Source organism: Vanessa atalanta, chromosome Z (genome assembly GCF_905147765.1).
Source record: "Vanessa atalanta chromosome Z, ilVanAtal1.2, whole genome shotgun sequence".
NCBI lineage: Eukaryota > Metazoa > Arthropoda > Insecta > Lepidoptera > Nymphalidae > Vanessa > Vanessa atalanta.
Genome location: NC_061902.1, coordinates 378,614 through 398,323, shown reverse-complemented (window position 1 = coordinate 398,323; position 19,710 = coordinate 378,614). Strand labels below are relative to the sequence as shown.

General features: G+C 36.1%; 1 protein-coding gene across 1 annotated transcript; it reads right to left on the bottom strand.

The window, feature by feature from the left end:
* Positions 1 to 1,577: 1,577 nt before the first annotated feature.
* Positions 1,578 to 13,437, bottom strand: LOC125076142 (1-phosphatidylinositol 4,5-bisphosphate phosphodiesterase gamma-1). The gene is made up of 12 exons (XM_047688117.1): positions 12,656 to 13,437; positions 12,349 to 12,487; positions 11,604 to 11,766; positions 10,097 to 10,297; positions 9,888 to 10,003; positions 8,882 to 9,812; positions 8,600 to 8,781; positions 8,315 to 8,492; positions 8,040 to 8,105; positions 7,264 to 7,455; positions 6,354 to 7,176; positions 1,578 to 4,343 (listed from the first exon to the last, which is right to left on the bottom strand). The coding sequence occupies exons 1-12, from the start codon at positions 13,011 to 13,013 to the stop codon at positions 4,096 to 4,098; spliced, it is 3,597 nt and encodes a 1,198-aa protein (XP_047544073.1). The 5' UTR covers positions 13,014 to 13,437; the 3' UTR covers positions 1,578 to 4,095.
* Positions 13,438 to 19,710: the final 6,273 nt, after the last annotated feature.

The following is a 19,710-nucleotide window of genomic DNA, read 5'->3' as shown; positions in this document are numbered from 1 at the left end:
GTCAACATATTCCGTGTAAACTTTGCTCTAATGGCTTACGGAATGTCAAATATTCGTGAGTAATAAGTCTTGCGTCAAAATGAATACATAGGTAATATCATATTTATTCATTGAATGATGATTGAAGAAGAAATGAAAAAATAGTTGAGACAATAACAATTACTTTATTTCTAAATCTACATCAAGTATATTACTTATTTAATAAAGACAACATGAGTAAACTATCGTATTTAAATACAATAAATAAATGCAAAGTTGCGCGACGTTTCAAATTTAGTTGCGAAGAAAATATTAAAAAAAAACAAGACATTTTTAGAAGTCACAGCTGAAAAACTTATAAATGTATTTAAACAATTAGCTAAATTAAAATTAATTTGTTATTACAAGCAGCAGTCAAAACTTAGTCAGTTTAAAATGATATAATTAGATATTTAAAAATGCAACAGAATACTAGTACGTACACGATAAACGTACGTATTTATTAAAACCTCGCCCTTCCGAGCTGGACGGGTCGGGCGTATATTGTACTAATAACACACATTAACATATATATTGGTTATATGTATATCACTACATTTAGATTATAATTGTTTTTTGGTTATATATTTTTTTATTTAACAATACTACACATTACGAACATCTATTAAGATCAAGATGATGTGGATAGAATACATGCGAGCAGTCATGGTGTAACGTCAAGAGCAACGATACGTATACAGGAGCACGTCCTATGGCAATGTTGTTGTTTCCAAACGTGCTCACAGGAAGTTACGAAGTTTATTATTTATACTAAAACGCAATAAGTTTTCTAATGTCCTAACTAAATAGAGAATACTCAAATTCTTACTACCGTTTCTAAGCTGACATCACAGAATTTAGGTATTGTACAATAAGGAGATTGTGAACAATAGCATCAGAACTGAAATTACAAATCAAATTCACGTCGAGCCAGAACAAACCCCTCCAAGTTTTGAGTTAAGTGTACTGAAATTTGTAACTAAATATATATTTTAGCACATGGTTACTTTGATTGGCACATTTTGTTAAAGCATTGCTCGCGTCATAAAATGTAAATCTTTGAAGTACCTTAATTTAAAAATACACTAATGGCGGTTCTTTTCTACACAATACTGAACTCATTTAGCCCTAAAATATTTTCTGCCAAACTACTTTAGGTATTGTGTACAACAGAAACAGCACCATTGAAACAGCAACACGAATCTTACGTTATTTAATTTCAATAGGATCTGTACCAAACGTCCCGGATCCACGACGGCAGCCTCAGTTGTTAAACGGATTGAGGAAGAAGCTTTGTTTTGATACTTAAATGTATTAAATTATTTGGCAACCCTTTAAACTCGCTTCTGAGCAGGTTGCTTGATTGGAAGGTTTATTGGCGACCGGTCCTGGTACAAATTCTATTGAATTTTTATTGATAGATATTATTATAAATAGTATAATGTACTTATTTATGTACTAATTTTTTTAATATTTGATTATATGAGGATAAATTTTATTATGATTAAACACGTAGATGACACTAGTATGTCAATTAATTTTTATATACTTTTCAATAGAAATATTCATAAGGACATGATGTCAGAGGTCAAATATATTCGACGGTATAAATGAAGTGTAAATCTAAAGGATCGAGAACATTCCTGCACTGAAACGCTAAGCTTACGCTGCCCTCTGGTCGCACGTTACCTAAATTATGAAAAATATTTGAAAAAACGAACGCGGACGGTTGCCCCTTTATTATATCATATTCTACTATTCGAATATTTCATACAAACTTCGTTTTAATAAATTTGTAATAAAAAAGGTCGATATTTAAGTGTTTTTAGACTAAATTATGCGTTTACCGCGTGCTGCAGTCGATATCCAAGTGTAGTAATATATAACGCGAATAATCTGTAGAGCTACTCACGCCGGGACCCGGGACGGACTCGCCTCGCAGCTGCGGACTGGCGGGCGGCTGGCGCGGTCCCGTTCTTGTCTCATTTGAATAATCGATACAAATGCATTAAATATGTACACGACGTGTCGGACCACGGACGGATATAGGAATAACATTTCGTTGCAAATTGTTAATGTTTTATATCCCGAAACGTTCCCGGTCGGATGTCTTAAAATACGCCGTCTGAGTGGCTTCTCTTTTTGTGGCTACATTCCTTATTTTTAAACAAACACTTTATCGGTTTACACGAAGTATCCGATTCGCCGGTTACTGCACACCGCTAAGTCAAATTTAATGTAACCGTTTCCTTAACGGGAGAGTATATTCTTACTTTCCACCTTATTACCCAGACGTCCGTATTCCATGTGGCCCGCGAGGGTTTCCTCAAAAGTTTCATCGAAAATATGATACAATAAACGAAGCTTGTCGAGTTTTACTCATAATCACTGGCGTCCATTTTCATCGGCGTATTATATTTTCGATTCAGTGCAAGAATTTACAAAATTCATGTAAATAATAACAAAAACAAGCTTCTCACATGACATAGTATATATATTTTCAATTAATCTAATAAAATACAATATAAGTATATAGCAGAGCACGTAAGCGAAATGCTAAACATTCTTATCGTTTATATATCCATTCCGCTACATAACACGCAGGGCTATTCTGTAAGCAGAAACTCGAAACTCACCGCAGACGAGAGTGGAATGTCAGAGTGATACGCGACATTGACTATAATAATAATTATAAAATTGATAGGATACACGTATCAAAATGGCGTATCACAGTAGATCAGCTCACAGTCGCACGACGTTTCACGATCGAGATACGTAGTGAGTCCTTACAGAATCGCCCCGCCGGCGCTGTACGTATCTTAAATGACCAATTATATTGGCGATCACTCTTTTCAAATTTCATTCTCAGTCAATATCTAGGCGAACGTTCGTTTAGTATAATTTTATTCACGTTTAAGCTAATCGTCTTATTAATACAAGTCTTGTTTCCATCGTAGGCTCTCTCGTTACACATTTACACTGACCAGTGAGCCCGAGCGACGACATATTACAAACGAACCGGAAATAGGTTTAACTTGATCATTAAAAAGACGATTACGCTTAAAACATATAAATTTATGAAAATATTTTATACGTCGACATAGTTATATAATATATTGTTTACAAATTAAACAATATACAAAACACGTAACACGTTTTCGTTACGTGAAAACGAAACTATGTTTTACAAAATGTTATAATATTTTGTTATAATTTTATTCGAATTAATTAGAAATACTTGTTATAGCAATTCTAAATTACTCAACGCACTGACAGTAACAATAGTCACTGTTTGTCGATAATCAAATAGACGTGAACGCGAGAACGTAGCATTATAACAGAAGCACTTGTTTTAATATTTTTATGTAAAAATATTGACGAAATGATTCCACGGTGAAATAATTGTAAAGATTATTTTCTACTAAAAACACTAAATTCAGACGCAGTAAACAAACTACGGATACATGATATATAGGTTTAATTATTTCTTACACAATAATTTATTTTCCAATAGAGAAGTCACCTTTAAAGTGTTTTAAATATATCAAAAATTATATAATTATATAAAATAATTTTAAAGAATACAATATAATAGACTTATTTAATAGTAGTTGCCTGCGAGTGAGTTCATTCGCAGAATTCACTCAAAATATAAAGCTAAGTGAGGCATCTCCGTTCCGCGGCACGTGTACATAACGTCCGACTGAGTCAAAATATATCTTTGCACGTCTCCTTACAAATAATACAACCAGACGAACAAAACGACTCAGTCTGCCGGGATTGATTACGGAATAAATCGAAGTTTATTCATTAAATTCGTTTGTTTACACTTATTATAAGCTTTTTTGTGCGTATCAGATCTGTATACAAATAAATATTATATAACATTACAATAACTCTCACTAATTACAATGAAGCTCATAGAAATTTTGATACAACTGTCGACTGCGACAATAGCTCACTCTTCCAGCACCACGCTCCACCTACTACCCAAGCCCTCTACCTACTTGATAATACAACAAAACGAACGCTTATGTTACAAAACAGACCGGAAACCTGCCTTCCTGCTCGATGTATTTAGTTTTCTTTAAAGGATACGTGGACGAGCAGAGACGAGAGCTCCAGCTCCTCCGAGTGGGCGTTGTTGAGGATGACGCTCCTGTAGCCGGAACGGATGCCGCGGAATGGGTAGGTGGCCTGGCCGATGAAATTCGGGTCTCCGAACATATCCTCGTCTTGGACCAAGAACCTTATGAGGGCGAGGTCCGGATTGGCCACTTCGAACTCGCATATCGTATTCCATACGGGATTGATTCCGTTGTCATCTGAGGAGGCATCGGGGGCATCAGTACCGTCACAGTGGGGCGAACAACATCGACACGACTACCGTGCACAACGACTAATGTCTAAAGCTACCATGAGAAGCGGGAACTGAACGTCAAGGCGATACAAGAAAAAAAGAAAAGTATTAATGTCTAACTGTAAATAACTGACCCACTACGTCGTCACAACAACGTTTTAACAACCTTACAATTCGCCCTACAACGAATAAAAAATATTAATTGGTTACAAGTCTTATAGTCAAATGTTATATATGCAGTTTGTATTCAAGTTAGGACCATGTTTCCCAACCTTGGGACCCGGGTAAATTTAATAATAAACTTAAGGTAGCTTTTCTTATGATTTAGACACAAAGATCACTATCTTAGGTTCACTAACCTCCTCAAAATGGTGCGATACTAAACTGTAAGAAATAGAGGATTGATTCACGAATACGATCAAAGAGTTACAAAGCCGTTGTAACTATGGAAGAGCTATGGGTCACCAAAACGTGTTAGAACTTTGATAAAATAGTGTTCTGGAGGTTCGGGCCTGAACAGGTTGAGAAACTATGGCCTAGGAGAAATCATGATATAAGTTTTTCACTTTCAAGATGAAAAATTAACTTCATATATTTCTGAATTTAAATAACTCACGACAAATTATTATAGATATAGTATGCAAAGTCGCACTCCTCACTTGTTTCAGGTAATTTTACGTGCGCTCAAGTTTAGTGTCGTCATATTCACAAGTAATTTTTAATGAAACAAGTTTTCCATCTTGAAAGTGAAAAGTATTATTGTAACATCAGATTTCATCAGATTACATCAGATATGTATCGGAACGAGTCAAAGATACTCCGTAAGAGACAAACGTGACACTCGAAGCTTGACCCGATCGTAAAATATTGATAACCGACTTAAGGTGACACGCCATTGTGATGCGCGCACCCTGACAATATTATAATATAGACAATTTTGCATATTTTCTAACAGACAACATCGAGTTTCAAATTTGTTCTTACAGAATAGGTCCTCAGTTAATACTCGTTAGGACAGGAGGCGCCACAGGTTTGAAGTAGGCTAGATACCCAGAATCTGAAGCCGCACACTCGTTTAAAAAGTAAAAAAAATATATTTGAAATTATAAGATTAAAATGTTAAAGACGTGAGTGGTGGGTTAAAATTAACATAAGATTAAGAGTTTCCGACATATCGGACTAAAATCATGTGGTAACTGGCACCTAGCTTACTCCGAATCCGCGGTGAAATCAACTAAACTTTGACCAAGTTGAAGTTACAGTGAAAAACACAAGACTTATTAAAAATATATGAATATTAAATAGTTAATAATAATAACGTGGAAATCTATATAATGTGTGAAATGGAGAAATATTACTCAGGCAGATTTGATCGTGTGATAGTGGCGGTTACTGCTTGATGTTTAATTTATATGTAATTTAATGTGTCGACTGTCATGATTGTGTCAAATATGCGCCCGTTACATAAAATATTAAAATACAGACCAACTACAAGAAATCTACTTCGAAATTGTTAAACAAATCTCCCCTTGTTTCATTGAAATGAGGAAAGACCGTCTTGGGTATAAGGAAATATTCTATGGGCTTCTCCTCTTGACAGTGTTAGTGCTATACTGCAAATTCGCTGAAAGCTGTGAGACCTAAGCTTTTGCGTGCAAATTGCTTTCGGTAGAACCTCCAGGGCTTTTGTGACTTCTCCTCGTCTCCTGTCGTCTTTACGTCGGAAGCCAACACATATACTCCACATTATTATATACAAAATTAATTATATATATATAAAATAAAGTCAATCGTTAAAAATACATGAGACATATTTATATAAATATTTATTATTTATATAAAGTTAAGAAGATGATTGTATTGTGTTAAGGACATTATTCGCCTCATTAGATCATTTCCTTCACCGACTCCGAGATGACCCACGGGATACTGAATGCCAACGAGGAAGGTATCGTGTTTAGAGTGGTATACTCACTGATGGTTCTCGTGGTTAGTTTAATGCCGCTGTCGTAGTCTGCACCGATGATCTCCACCTCGACGAAGGGGCAGGCCGTCCCGCGGCCTGTCTTGCAGAGATGCCTCGCACCGATCACCCGCAGCATCACCTTAATCGGGGTGACTCTCTTTGTGATGCTACCCTTGTCGTACGGATTGTAGCCCTCGTCGAACATAAAGTCGGGTTTCAGGACGTACCCGCAGTTTCCGTTCTCCTTAAATTTACCCATGTTGACCTGCATGGACTTGTCGGACGTTTGATAGTTGAGCGCCACCATCTGCGAGCCCACGTTCCAGAAAGGTATCGGGTTGTAATTCGACGAGTCGATTCTTTGCCCTTTCGGGTAGATCCGGCTGAGCTGCACCGCGTGGTACTTCGTGAAGAAGCTGGTGTCCTGTTGGCACATCAGTCGCTCGGCCTTGCTCTCCGGGAAGGACGACATCTCGTAATAGACGAATCCGTTCCGAAGTCTCTCGGCGTTGAAAGTCACCGAGCGGCAATAGATGATAAGATCGGACATTTCTTTTGCGATCCGCCAAGTCCGTTCCATCTTTTTGTTGATCAGGGACCTGGCGCTGGCGCTTTGAGCGGCCTCCTTGATCGCGGACATCCACTCCAACGCGTTTTCTCGGGTGGGCGCCGCCATGTCGAAGGGCGCGCACAGGGCCGGGCTCTGTATACGTACAATCCAACGAGCGGAACCGCTCTGTTCGCCGACTACGAGCTCCACCACGGCGCCGAGAACGTCTACTACACCTTTCTGTAAGGCTCCGAGAGCTGCTGTCTCGTTGTCGATATTGGTCTGTTAGAATAAAACGACGGAACTCAGTAAGTTGGCAATGACACGCTTGTTTAATGCGAGGGGAAGGCTTGCTACCGAGTCACTCACCATGTCCGGCACGTGCGACGGCTCGATCACCTCCACGTAGTTGGCGGGGAACCAGTGCTGCCTCTTCCCGCCGTAGTCGCCGCGCCACCAACCCTCGTCGGGTTTGTCCACGTTAGTGATGATGGCGTGCTTGCAGAACGACAGCTCGTCCTCCTGCTGCGCTCGGTAGTCGTAGAGCGCCTTCACCGTCACCTGGTGCGAGAGCATCGGTCACATAACTATTTCTATGTTCCATCAAACTTTTCAAATTTAAATAAAGATAAAAATTGTGAAATCAACCAAATACATAATATTAATAGAAACCCAACTATATAAATACAAGAATTGTATTCTCGGGATAAAACTAATAAGGCTTATTTGTATCATACATACATAAAACAATGTTCGTGTTAAACAAATTATAATAATAGACTTTTATTCAAATAAATTAAAATTACCCATTTAATGTTTAAAACAATGATATACTTTTTATCGTCAATATTGGAGGCGGAACCATGTGAATACCGTAGGAATATTTATCTGCACAATATATTCGTACCTTGCTTACGTCATCACTAGGAAACATTATTTAAATTCCGCGATCGGTTAATGGAATGACATTTGAGAGGGATAAACTTCCTCGCAGAATTAAAAACAAATACATACCGACGAAATCAAATTCAACCCTATATTAAAAGTGCGAATATTATAAAAAAAAGATTCAACAAAACGAGCTCAGATCAGAAATCAGACGGTAACTAAAGTTCTGAGACAATTTGTATATTCAAATTTATTACCTTGGAAATAAATGATGCAGGATCCATGTAACCAGGTGTTCCGTACACCGAGCTGTCGTCTGGTTCCTGCGAGTTGATGAATTTATTATGAACACACGCCATACATACATATTCGAGACGCAAACAAAACATTTTAGAAATTATTTATCAAACATACAATAAATTCAAAATGATCTTAGAAATTTATATTTTATAAAAATAGGAAAATTAAACTCACATCAATGAAACCGTTAGCTTATCTAAAAATATCTACAACTACTATAATCTATAATCACCGTCATGTTTCTCCTCACGATGTCGTCGTTGATCGGGTACCACAGCTTCACTTTCTTATAGAGAGGATGTTTCTCGTAGTAGGAGACGAGGTCTACGAGATTCTCGAAGTTGTATGTGCCGATCGTGAACAGCCGGCCATCTTGCTTAACGCGGCAATGCTTTATCTCCTTTTCTGTTCTATAGAGCGGGAGGGCGATTGAGTCAAGTGCGAAATATTATGCAACGGAAGAATTTTTCTGCGAATTTCAAAGCGAGCAGTATGAAGGAAGGTAGGAAGTACGTACCTGAAGCTGATCGCATAGAAGCCGGGCTCCCTTTCGCTGGGCCGCAAGAGGAAGGCACCGTCGATGTTCGTCTTCCGCAACAGCTCCTCGGCGTGAGCACGGGAGCAGTTCGGCTGCCACCACACCTTGCCCTCGTGCTTTTTGGGCTGTGGCACCGGCTTCTTCAATGTTATCAGGAATTCCTACACATAACAATTAAATGTGTATCACAAAACCATTAAAGTCAACATCAAATAACCCTTATACAACACAAGTGCACATAAATACCGGGAATCTTCTAACCTGACTCCTCAAGGGATGCTGACGGTAATGCGTAATGAGACTATACAAACTGTCGAAACAAACTGAGTCAATAAGGTAGTACTTTGTGACACCTCGTTCTTGCTTCAACTTGATCCGACAGTGGTTAACCTTGTCTTGTCTCCAAAAGGAGAGACAATAGTCACCGACAAATGTGACACTTTCGCGTACCAGGAACGTGCCGTCTCCAAGATGCGCATGGACCCGCAGGAGCTCCTCCGCCTCTTGTCTGTTACCGGCCAACTTCCCGTGGAACCAGCACTCAGCGAAGTGCAACTCGTTTTGAGACACGGCAGTTATCTCTAGGTCCGGCTCCCCGTCGCTGTCGAGGTCTGTTTCATCGTGGCTAGTGTAATTTTCCATGTAGTACATCTTGTTATCACTGAGCACAAAGGCATGCGGATGCCATTCCTTGTCTACGGGGTCTTCCAAGAGAAGGATTCCATTTTTTATAGTGTTACGGAGATCTAAGTCCCTGCCCTCTTCTTGACGGAATGCGAACGAAGTTTCCTCGGCGCCTTCTGGAAGCTTCTTGTGTTTTAAAATGATCTTTCTACGCAAATCGTGCGGCGAAGGCAACTTCGTTTCATTTTTCTCAACTGGCTGAACCAAAAGCATTTCCCCAAAAACGTCTTGGAAGGCGCCCGCCATGCGCCGCTGTTGCGGAAGAGAGCAGTTGTCTTCGATCGACAGTATGACAGGATAGTCTGATGTTACGAATGCGTGTTCCTTAATTGTACGTAGAACGTCCATGAATTTAATTTTAGTGGTAAGCGTGTGACCGTGATAAATAAAGGGGGTTCCATCTGGACCATCCCAGCAGTCTAGCTCGATACACCGACAACCGGCCCGCAGACTCCTCACATATGCTTCTAATGACGATTCGCTTGAAAACTGATCGCCGGTGAGATACCTACAGAAATAATGCAAATTAAACATTTTTGAATTCGAATTTGACTATCTTAAACTTATCATAGCATACACTTACGTGTTGTGCGAGGATGCTATCCAGTAATGGGATAGGGGCCTCGTCATATCCTGAGTTACGTAATCGTTTTTGCTGTCCCATATTGAATTTTGTTTAGAAAACAACATTTCGACAAACTGCAAATGGCATATACATACGTAATGAATAATTCATGAAGTACAGTTATAAACATAACAACATACGTATACCTACGTTTGTTGACCACTCACCTCGTTCAGCTTGAAGTAAGGCTCGTATATATCTCGCTGCGGGTCTCTCAAGTAGTCCCTAATGAACTGTGACGAGCGAACCTCATCTTCACCGAGGCGATCGTTCTGCTCGGCTAGTAGAAACTTTTGGAAATCGCGCAACAATACCGATGTACCATTGACACAGTATAGGTTGTACGTGTCAAATATATCTTGAATGTTCTGTGGATAGGTCGCGTTGCGTTGCAGTATTCGTATCGGCACAAACACAACATGAACCACATTGCTACTATACCTCGGTATTGCGCGAGCTTATCTACTACAAGTAAATGTTACCGACTATCATCAATACTTATAAATGAGGAGACGTTTTGTTTGAAACGCTTAACTAAACGAACTACTAAAGTAATATTATATACCGTAAAACTTATACCAGAACATGCCACTCGTTTAGAAGAAGGTTTTAGTTAATAATATTATTATAAAAGTAGTTCCTTTTTTCAGTGTCTTGTTGAATTTAATATAAATATCAGTATATGTGTTCAAAAGAAATAGTATCATTGGTGATATCAAACAATATTGTAAGATAAAGCTTACCCAATAGTAATGAACAGAAAAACAAAGGTTTATACTTTTACTCAGTGTGTGTGCGTACCTAAAAACTAATAGACGTTAATCCTTCGAGATCCTACCGTGTCAACCAGCAATTTCATAAAGGTGATATTGCTGACCGTTACAGAAGCCTGATTGAGTGGCTGATATTTACTATGCATTATTGCATAGTTTATAGTTTTTTAGTAGTTTACATTGGTTAATCTTTAACATGTTATGGTTATAGTTGAAGTTGTACTCAATTTCCAAGTTAAATTTAGTCGGTAACATTTATAATTCATAAGCTTTAATGTAAAATCATTCATAACTGAATAACTTGGCAACTGGCAACATAAACATTTATTTTGCTTTATTATTCCAAAAATTAAAGCATTTTCAAGCTCTACTGCAAATAAATATATTGAAGTACAACAAATTTGAAGAAAACATTGATTGGAAAGTTGAGGGTAAGAGCCACTTTACAACAATTTTAACAAAATCCAGTAGATACTTAAGAAACCAGGTTGCCAATAAGCTCATCAGATTTTTATTGTTTGTGGCCTAATGATGAACCTGATTCTATTATCATAAAAATATAATCCGTTTTTTTTAATCAATTTGTAAAAATAATCATTTAGATAAACATCAAAGAAGCAAGCAAAGTCTGCTAGATTGTTTCCCTTCACTCATTTACTCTTTCACTTTAATCAAAAAAGTTTATTTTATTAATAAATTATTTTTGCTAGATAAATAAATATTTACCAGTTATTTTGTGTTCCTCCCAATATGCTGACAACATATTGTCTATGTAAAGTGGATTTACCCCTACATTTATAAAATTAACAATGTAGTAAGTAACTTATGTGTAAGCAATTTTTCCACTTCAAGCACATGCTTTAATAAAGATTATATCAAAGAAAATAAGAACACAACTTACATTTTCATCAAAGATAAGTCTGTGGTAGAGGGAAGAGAAATCATCAAAGCCAATTTCCCCTCTCCTGTTGTTATCAATCTCTTGAAACAAATCCCTTAATCTACTCGTTGCAATTTTACAATTGATTTTTGGTAAAAATCCTTTGACATCCTTCAGTGTTACTCTGATCAAAGGAAATACATTATTAGTTCATAACCAATTCTGGTTTCACTTATATAATTTATCAAAAAATTCTCAATATGTTTCAGTTTTAGATATTTATATTAAATAATTGAAACCTGTATGTATATATGTATACATATATTGCTTAATTAGTTTAATTTCATTAATATTATTTTTCTTAAATAAATAAAAGAGTAATGAATTTTCAGTTAAGAAAACCTACAAATTTATAGCGTTTAACCAGAAGTTGAAATATAAACATAATAATGTCTATGCTCTAAATGCAATATGAATCATAACAAAAAATGTCCTGTTTTGATCACTTTTATTGACGAGAGATGTCGAAGAGATCTTGTCACTAGTAGCCAAACAAATGCAAAAATAAATTGATTCACCCATGAAGAAAAGTGAACTTAACTGTTTTGTCTTTGTCTATTTGTATATAGAATAACATAATTCTCATATTATTTGTTTTTTATATAACCTACTATAAATAATTATAATTTGTAATATTGCAATATACAATTTAATCAAATATTGTAATATTTTTAAGCAAAAAAACATATTTCAACAATATACTAACTTCTCATTGTGGTTTTCAATGGCATAAAATTCTTTTCTCAGCCACCTCTCTATTTGTAAAGGGTATGAAGCATTTATGGCTTCTTCAATGAGAAACCTTAAGCCTTGTTTCCAAGCTTCGCATTCCTTATCGGTTTGGGCTGTAATGTAAGCAGAGTTCATTTTAAATGCCAAATCATATGTACGTTTATATGAAAGCATAACAAATGTACTCATAGCCTTGACCGTGACAAATATAGACAATAAAGCAATATCTCACATAGTGCTTTTATTACCAGAACTTGGCAGTGACTTATAAAACTATTTACCTGCAAATGACGACAAGCGCAGTTTAAATTCTGTGCCATAGTAAATAGTGAAACATTTAGAGTTCTCCAGTCGCTTTGTCTCCTCAGGCCATTTCTCAAAATCTTTTGATGCTTTACCAATCCTCACTTCTTTAATATCTCGAATGTCTATGGAACCTTCGAAAGCGTTCCGGGTCAGGGTTCCTTGTCTGAACCAGATCACTTGGTGGGTTTCACGGCGCACAGACAACATGCGACGCTCGGGACGCTTACGAGGATAAAACTTTTGTACTGTGGAGCCTCTTTCAATATACGATATTAGTTGATCGGCTTCGTGAATAAGCCTGTCGGAGCCCCCACTAAAGCAAGGAGTATTCATTGCGCTTCCTTTATAGTGTCGAGACCGCGTCGAAAATGTACCCAGTAGTTACAAACTACATGAGTTTCTATTACGAATATACTTAATAGTCAGATAGTGTCCTTAGCGGGGTGGAAAATGTATTTGTTTCAGTAATATGCACACACTTTTATACTAGTGTTTTTTTATCAGTTTTCACTTTTTAAACTAAATTAAATTAGAACAGTGTATCAGTCACAACGAACTAATTCACAGGTAAGTCTTGCAAAATAAAAAAATGCCCGATTTTGAAAACAGAAACATTTTACGGCATAACTTATTTAACTAATTACCACTCATTCAGTTATTCAGTAAATAATTAAAGATTATAATTTCACACAGTAAAATTCGACTTAATACGAATCACTCCATGTATGTTTGAAAGTAGAACTGCACTGCCGACTACCGTGAGAGCCGTCGCTTCTACGCTATCTCTAGCTGCCTTATTTATTGATCTTTCTCGAATGTTGCCACTGACATATTGCAATTCCATATTGTGGAAGTAGGACATTCTCGCTGCTAATGTTAAAATATTTTATATTAATTTGTAGTATTATAACTTTTCCTTACCGATTATGAATAGTAAAACAAATCAATAAAATAAAAATAACAGCTGTTTTTCTGTATTTTTCAATATATAAATGGTTTACGGTAAATTAGAGACAGAATAAAATAATAGTAATACGTGAATCCAAAATTTTATTGAATTATAACTTCACAACTTCACTTCGCAACAAAAATGAAAACCAATTAAGTGTATTCATATTTTGACCAATGAACATCTTCTAGGCGATTAATATACAGTTTGTATTTATTTTAGTAGAATATCAAAAAATATAGTGTTGTAATGATAACTATTCAGCATGTCGATCAATCTGTGCATTGTAGGACTCGTTGTTTTAATATAGGTACTTAATAATTATGATTGCAAAAGAAAATTTTAAAATTTGTATACTATATTTGTATATTGTAACCCGTTGAATACCTATTTAGATTGTATCGATATAGAATATACCTGAAAAAATATTGCAATAGCTCATTTTATTTTAGATGAATTCGCTTAAAATGGGTATAACATCAGAATTTTTTTTCCACTATAATTCTATGTACCTACTTACTTTACTGACGGCAGCACTAAATCTATTTATTTTTTTATATTCTACTGCCTAACTTCTGTAGGAAGTTAACATACTCATTCATGTCAGCCGAAGGCCTCCCCCAAAGATCTTTGGGTTAACATACTTATTAGTGCCAAATATATAGCTATAATCCAGTTCTGAAGGGTGAATAGGTATTTGCATTAAGCACTGTACTTAATAGCAGGCGCAAGAGACATAACATATTAGATCAAATAGTTGCCAGTAGTTTCACTATTTAAGAAATATTCATACAATTTATGGATAGCAATGATCATTTAATATCAAACAATTAATAAGTTAAAGCCACATGATAAGTAATGTTAAATAAATAAATTATAATGTTTTTTGACCGACATGGTACATTCAAATGCTTTATGATAATAATGATCCAAACTTATTGATCCACTAGGTACTATTAGTATGTAAAGGTTATTAGAAGATTAGTAGTATTAACTAGCTCATGATATATTATATTTTAAGACTTATCATAACTGGATATTAGTTTTCCACTTTTAGGTTTTAGCTGTCTAGTTTAATCATTCTAGTAAGTTTTCAAGTATATTTATTCGAGACCAAAAAAAAAATGCTTAATCCGTTGTAATATTTTCAATTACAATATAACTTTTATTTACTTCTCCGTTGCAAATGTTCATACTTGAAACAAAAAAATTAAAGATTATTAAAAAATACTCTACGCAAAATTTTCGAGCCGAGCAATTACAAATATTTTTAATTTCATTTAAATTGAACTGGATCGGCCTCACTTCTTAAAAGACCAGGACCATATCTCTAAAATAATATAATATTAAAACTGGAGGAAAAAAGAAGGGCTAAAAAGCAGTGGCACCGTAGCATTGTAACGGATATTAAAGGTATCTGAAAAACGTGGAGTAAGTTTAAGCACGAAGCTCAAGACTGAGTAGGTTGAACTAACTAACTAACGTCTTATATATATAATAAGCGTCCAGTGAGTTACGATTAAATAAGATAAATAGTCAAAATACAACATCTCATGAGAAAAAATGAGGCAGAAAAGACACGCAATCCGAATAATCATGTCTCGAGGAGTCTATAATCAACATTAAATATATTATTTAAAAGTATTATAATATTTAAATATCCTTACTATAAATGGCACGGTCTAATCGTAAGCCGCCAGACTCGATATATGCGCTGAAATTATTTTAACAAACATCAGATTTTAAATTATTGGCTACTGACCCATCAGAAAATATTCTTGATTGACATTCATAATTTACGCGAATTTGAAAATTTTATATTAAATATTTAGCTGGTCCTCATAATATTGTGTATAAATGTGGAATCTAGTAGTAGCTAGTAACAAAGAAAACGTTCGACGCAGTAGTAGACACGGCGCATGCGTTGTCAAAATGGTGCAGTTTGCGTGTGCGATTTCAATTGGTCCAACAAAATATATTGCAGTGGTAATTCCTAGAATCGGGGTGACCCCTGGTGCACCTGCACATGCGTTGTCGCCTGTTTGTCGAAGTGGCCATGATGAAGTTTATTTGTTCGACGTTCATTGGTCGACCTAAATACATTACACTAGTACTCTATATCGGGTGTCTCGATCAATACCTGGACATATTTATAGCATCAAGAGTATCTCTGAAATTTGATTGTTAACAGCAGCACAACTGAATGTTTGTTTCCAGGGGTGTTGAAAAATATTTCTTACTAATTTATTAAAAAAATATCCTATGAAACAAGTAATTATACTTACTTATGTATGAATGATATTTTTACTGGGACAGAGGAATCCAAAAAAATAGAGCTCTTCTTAGGACACATAGACATACATAACAGTTAATGCTTCTTTGCATATTTGTCTTTCAATATAAGCCCAGGCTAGGTAATAAAATAAAAAAACACTGGATAATTTGGACAAGCATAATTATATGCACAATTATTCTTTAAACTTTTGGAAAGAACTGAATGGAGATTCGTTCTACCTTGGAAGTCCCTTGTGCCTGTAGTTGCACTGGATCACTCACCAATACTGTGTACTACTGTTTAGCGATAGAATATCTGATGAGTGGATGGTACCTACCCAGACGAGCTAGCACAAAGCCCAACCAGCAAGATATTTCAGCTTTTCCAACAACCCAAAAAATCCGATTACTCGCTGTATTGTTGCTACTAAATCTACGACAATATTTATTTTACATCACAACATTTTTTATTTGTAGAACATTTAAATCAGAATTCGAAAAAGTCCGATTTTTTTATATATATATCCGATAAATATCTGATATATATCCAGGCTAAGAAAACGAAGCGAATTTCATTCTGTAAACACTTAAAAATGTGAAAGGAATTTCTAAAATAATACAAGTGTCGAAATACCACATTTCTTATTAAAAAAAGGTAACAAAGGAATTAGTGTCTATCTATTTAAGAAAGAAATTTTTAATGAACACTTATAAAACAAGTACCTTTTTTATTATAATAATCTTCATTTGTTTGTGAGATAAATCAACTAATTTTATTTTAATATTAATTTGTAATCGACTAATCATAAAAAGTAATCATTCAGAGTCAGACCTTAAGGATAGATCTATGAGTGTTGTTTAGAAGATAGGAAAAAATCAATTGATTTATATCGTGATATATACCCGCGAACCCTGATTTAAATATAATATTTGTTAAGAATAATCTCAATAATGTGTAGGACAAGGGACCCGTCATAGGAACACTCAAATAGAACCTGCACACCAAAAATTAATGAAAGATCTGACTTTTCTATACATTTCTGTAGTTTTAAAATGAATTAGTACGTGACTGGTAATTGTTATTTTACTTATAAAGCATATGCTGTTTTGCAACATGTCAAACATGTCACTGATATGCAGAAAAAACAGCATCGAGTCGTGATTTTCAGAGCCTACATCATCGACGACAAAAACTACATAATCCAGTTGCATAATTTCCCGGGAAGCCCATAGGAAGGGAACCTTAAAGATGCCCGATCAAAATCATCTAATGTCTCCTCCATTAGTCTTAACCGCTTCCACAGATCTACGCAAGAAGTAGATATATAATTAAACGAGCGGTTGCTTTTTATAGGATACACCAAAGCAGCCTTCCAAGCAGTGGCGTAGCTATCGTAGGGCCAGGTGGTGCAGTGCACCAGGGCCCCGGAGCTAAGGGGGCCCTCTAACCTAAGCTCTGAAAAGAGCGGGTCTGTAAACTCGCCAGCTCCTTAGGCAAGAAAACCTCGACCCTGCTCAGAAGTTTTTTTTTTATTTTTCTATCTATAATTTTGAAGGGCGATAACTTAACTTATGTTAAAGATGGGGTGGAAAGAGAGGGTGAGGGCCCGATTCATTTCCTATGCACCGGGGCCCTTGCCCACCTAGCTACGCCACTGCTTCCAAGTGTTTCGGTAGACGTCTAATACGTAGAGTTGACTGTAGCTCGCCAAATGTGCTGTTTTTTACGATCACGAGACGCTGATGCCACGGCCCAAGCTTGGTAGCAAACACTCTTTCGACGAAGGCTGGAACATGCCACCGAAGGATACTGCAAAGTACGGAATAGAGTTCCATTCCCTGTATGCATGCCTCAACATGACGCTTAAGATTGTATTCAGGGATTAGTTGGTATGCTACATCTGTTTGTCATGTAGGGCGAGTCTTCACAAGCAGGCTATGAATCTAGTCTCGAGATTGTTAGATTTGATTGTTATCCTAGAATGTTTGCACTATAAGTGTGAAGAACCGCCGTAGAAACTAGCTGTTTTTTGGTTGTTTTTAATGGCTGTATAAACACATACTTCGGTTTCCTCGATAATGATTTGATCATATGTGACATAATTAATATACTAAATTTACCTGTTCGAAGTCAGTCAACCATATATTGAGCACGGCCTGCGTCGGTTGTCTGGTTGCTTATAAAATATTAGATCTCGATGCTCAATTTCCTAGGCGGGACAGTAAATACAATAGGCAGCTATCCTGAAAGAACAGCGACACACTCGCTTAACTCGAAAAGCTCGTTAAGCCTTCGGCATTGCGTGTAATCTACTAATTAAACAAATATTATGACAGTGATACTTCACTCTCATAATATTTCCTGCGCAGTTGAATAGTTCTTGAGTCAGGCCAATTTATTTAACCAATACCAATTTACTTTAAGCTACATTTAAAGAGTATCCAGATTAGTGTTGTAAATCAGGGTAAATAAAAAGCATCGTGTACGTTTCAAATGTTGCGATAGTGTGGTTGTTTTAAATTTTAATTAACACTCAAATCTCCTGAATTTGTTTTTTGTTTGTTAATGTTTGTCTAATATTTTTTTATTGATTATTCGTAATTTTCTTAACATACAAATTACACGTGAAAAATTATTTAATAAAATAAATAATTAATTTCATTTGCATAGTACAGTATTGTGTGGCAACAAAAAAAGGTTTCCATATTTCCCAAAATAAGTAAAGTAAACAGAGACGGCATAGCAGTAAAACACGCTTATTTAATACTTTATTTATTAGAATAAAATATACACTTAAAATTATTATAAAATAATATTTTTAAAATTTCAAATAAACATCAGAGCGATCGTCTCTAACTGGATCGGCAATCGGACACGGATAGTATTGTTATCGGTACTATTACATTTCAAAATAAACATTAATGACATCCATCTAGTATAATATATTGTAGAATGAGAATGTTTACACTTATATTGCATTAAATAGTTAAAACATTGATGATTATTATATACGTAAAGATAACACCGAGTATTTCACTTGAATTGAACATCGAATGCACATTTCGTATATCTCGTTTAACCTTCAGTTAAACACTCAATAGTGTGAACCCTCGTACTCGACGAGCGACTCGAATCGACTAACATTAAAACATTGAGATATTATGTTGCTACATGATACATCCTAACATACAATTCCTGGACTACCTCCTGTAGCGACTTGAAAAACGCCATTTTGCCATTAGTAGCGAGTAGTGAGCGTCGCCGCGACATTCGCGACACACGCGACTGGTTTGGGTCATTTTGGAATGTTTCATGTTTGCGGTGTTTCTTCAGGCGGCTACTCAGTAGGATACATCGATAAACTATACTCGAACACTTAAAGCTTTAAACGGGCGACATAAACATAAACCATGCGGCATCAAGTCGGAGACGACTCAATTGAAGATCGCGGCGAAGTTCGCGTTTATAAATGAGATCGCGTTACAACACAGTTACATTTTAATTTCGTATTCCTAGCCGGACGGTGCCGGGCGCCGGATGCTTACAGTCTATAGCTAGTACGAACAGTCCTCGCCCTCGTCGTCCTCGCACTTCACAGAGTCTGTTTGTTAGTTAGTTTGCTCACCCTCCGAGCACAACCAGATACGACCGACCTTTCACTTCCGCCCCCGGATTGTTACACGTAGCTCTTAATAGTATGGTTAATAATTATTTGAGTACGATTATGTAATAGACATTGAGACATTGGATACGCCGGAGCGTTAATTGAGACAGCGATACGACATTTACGATATATTTAATAAGGA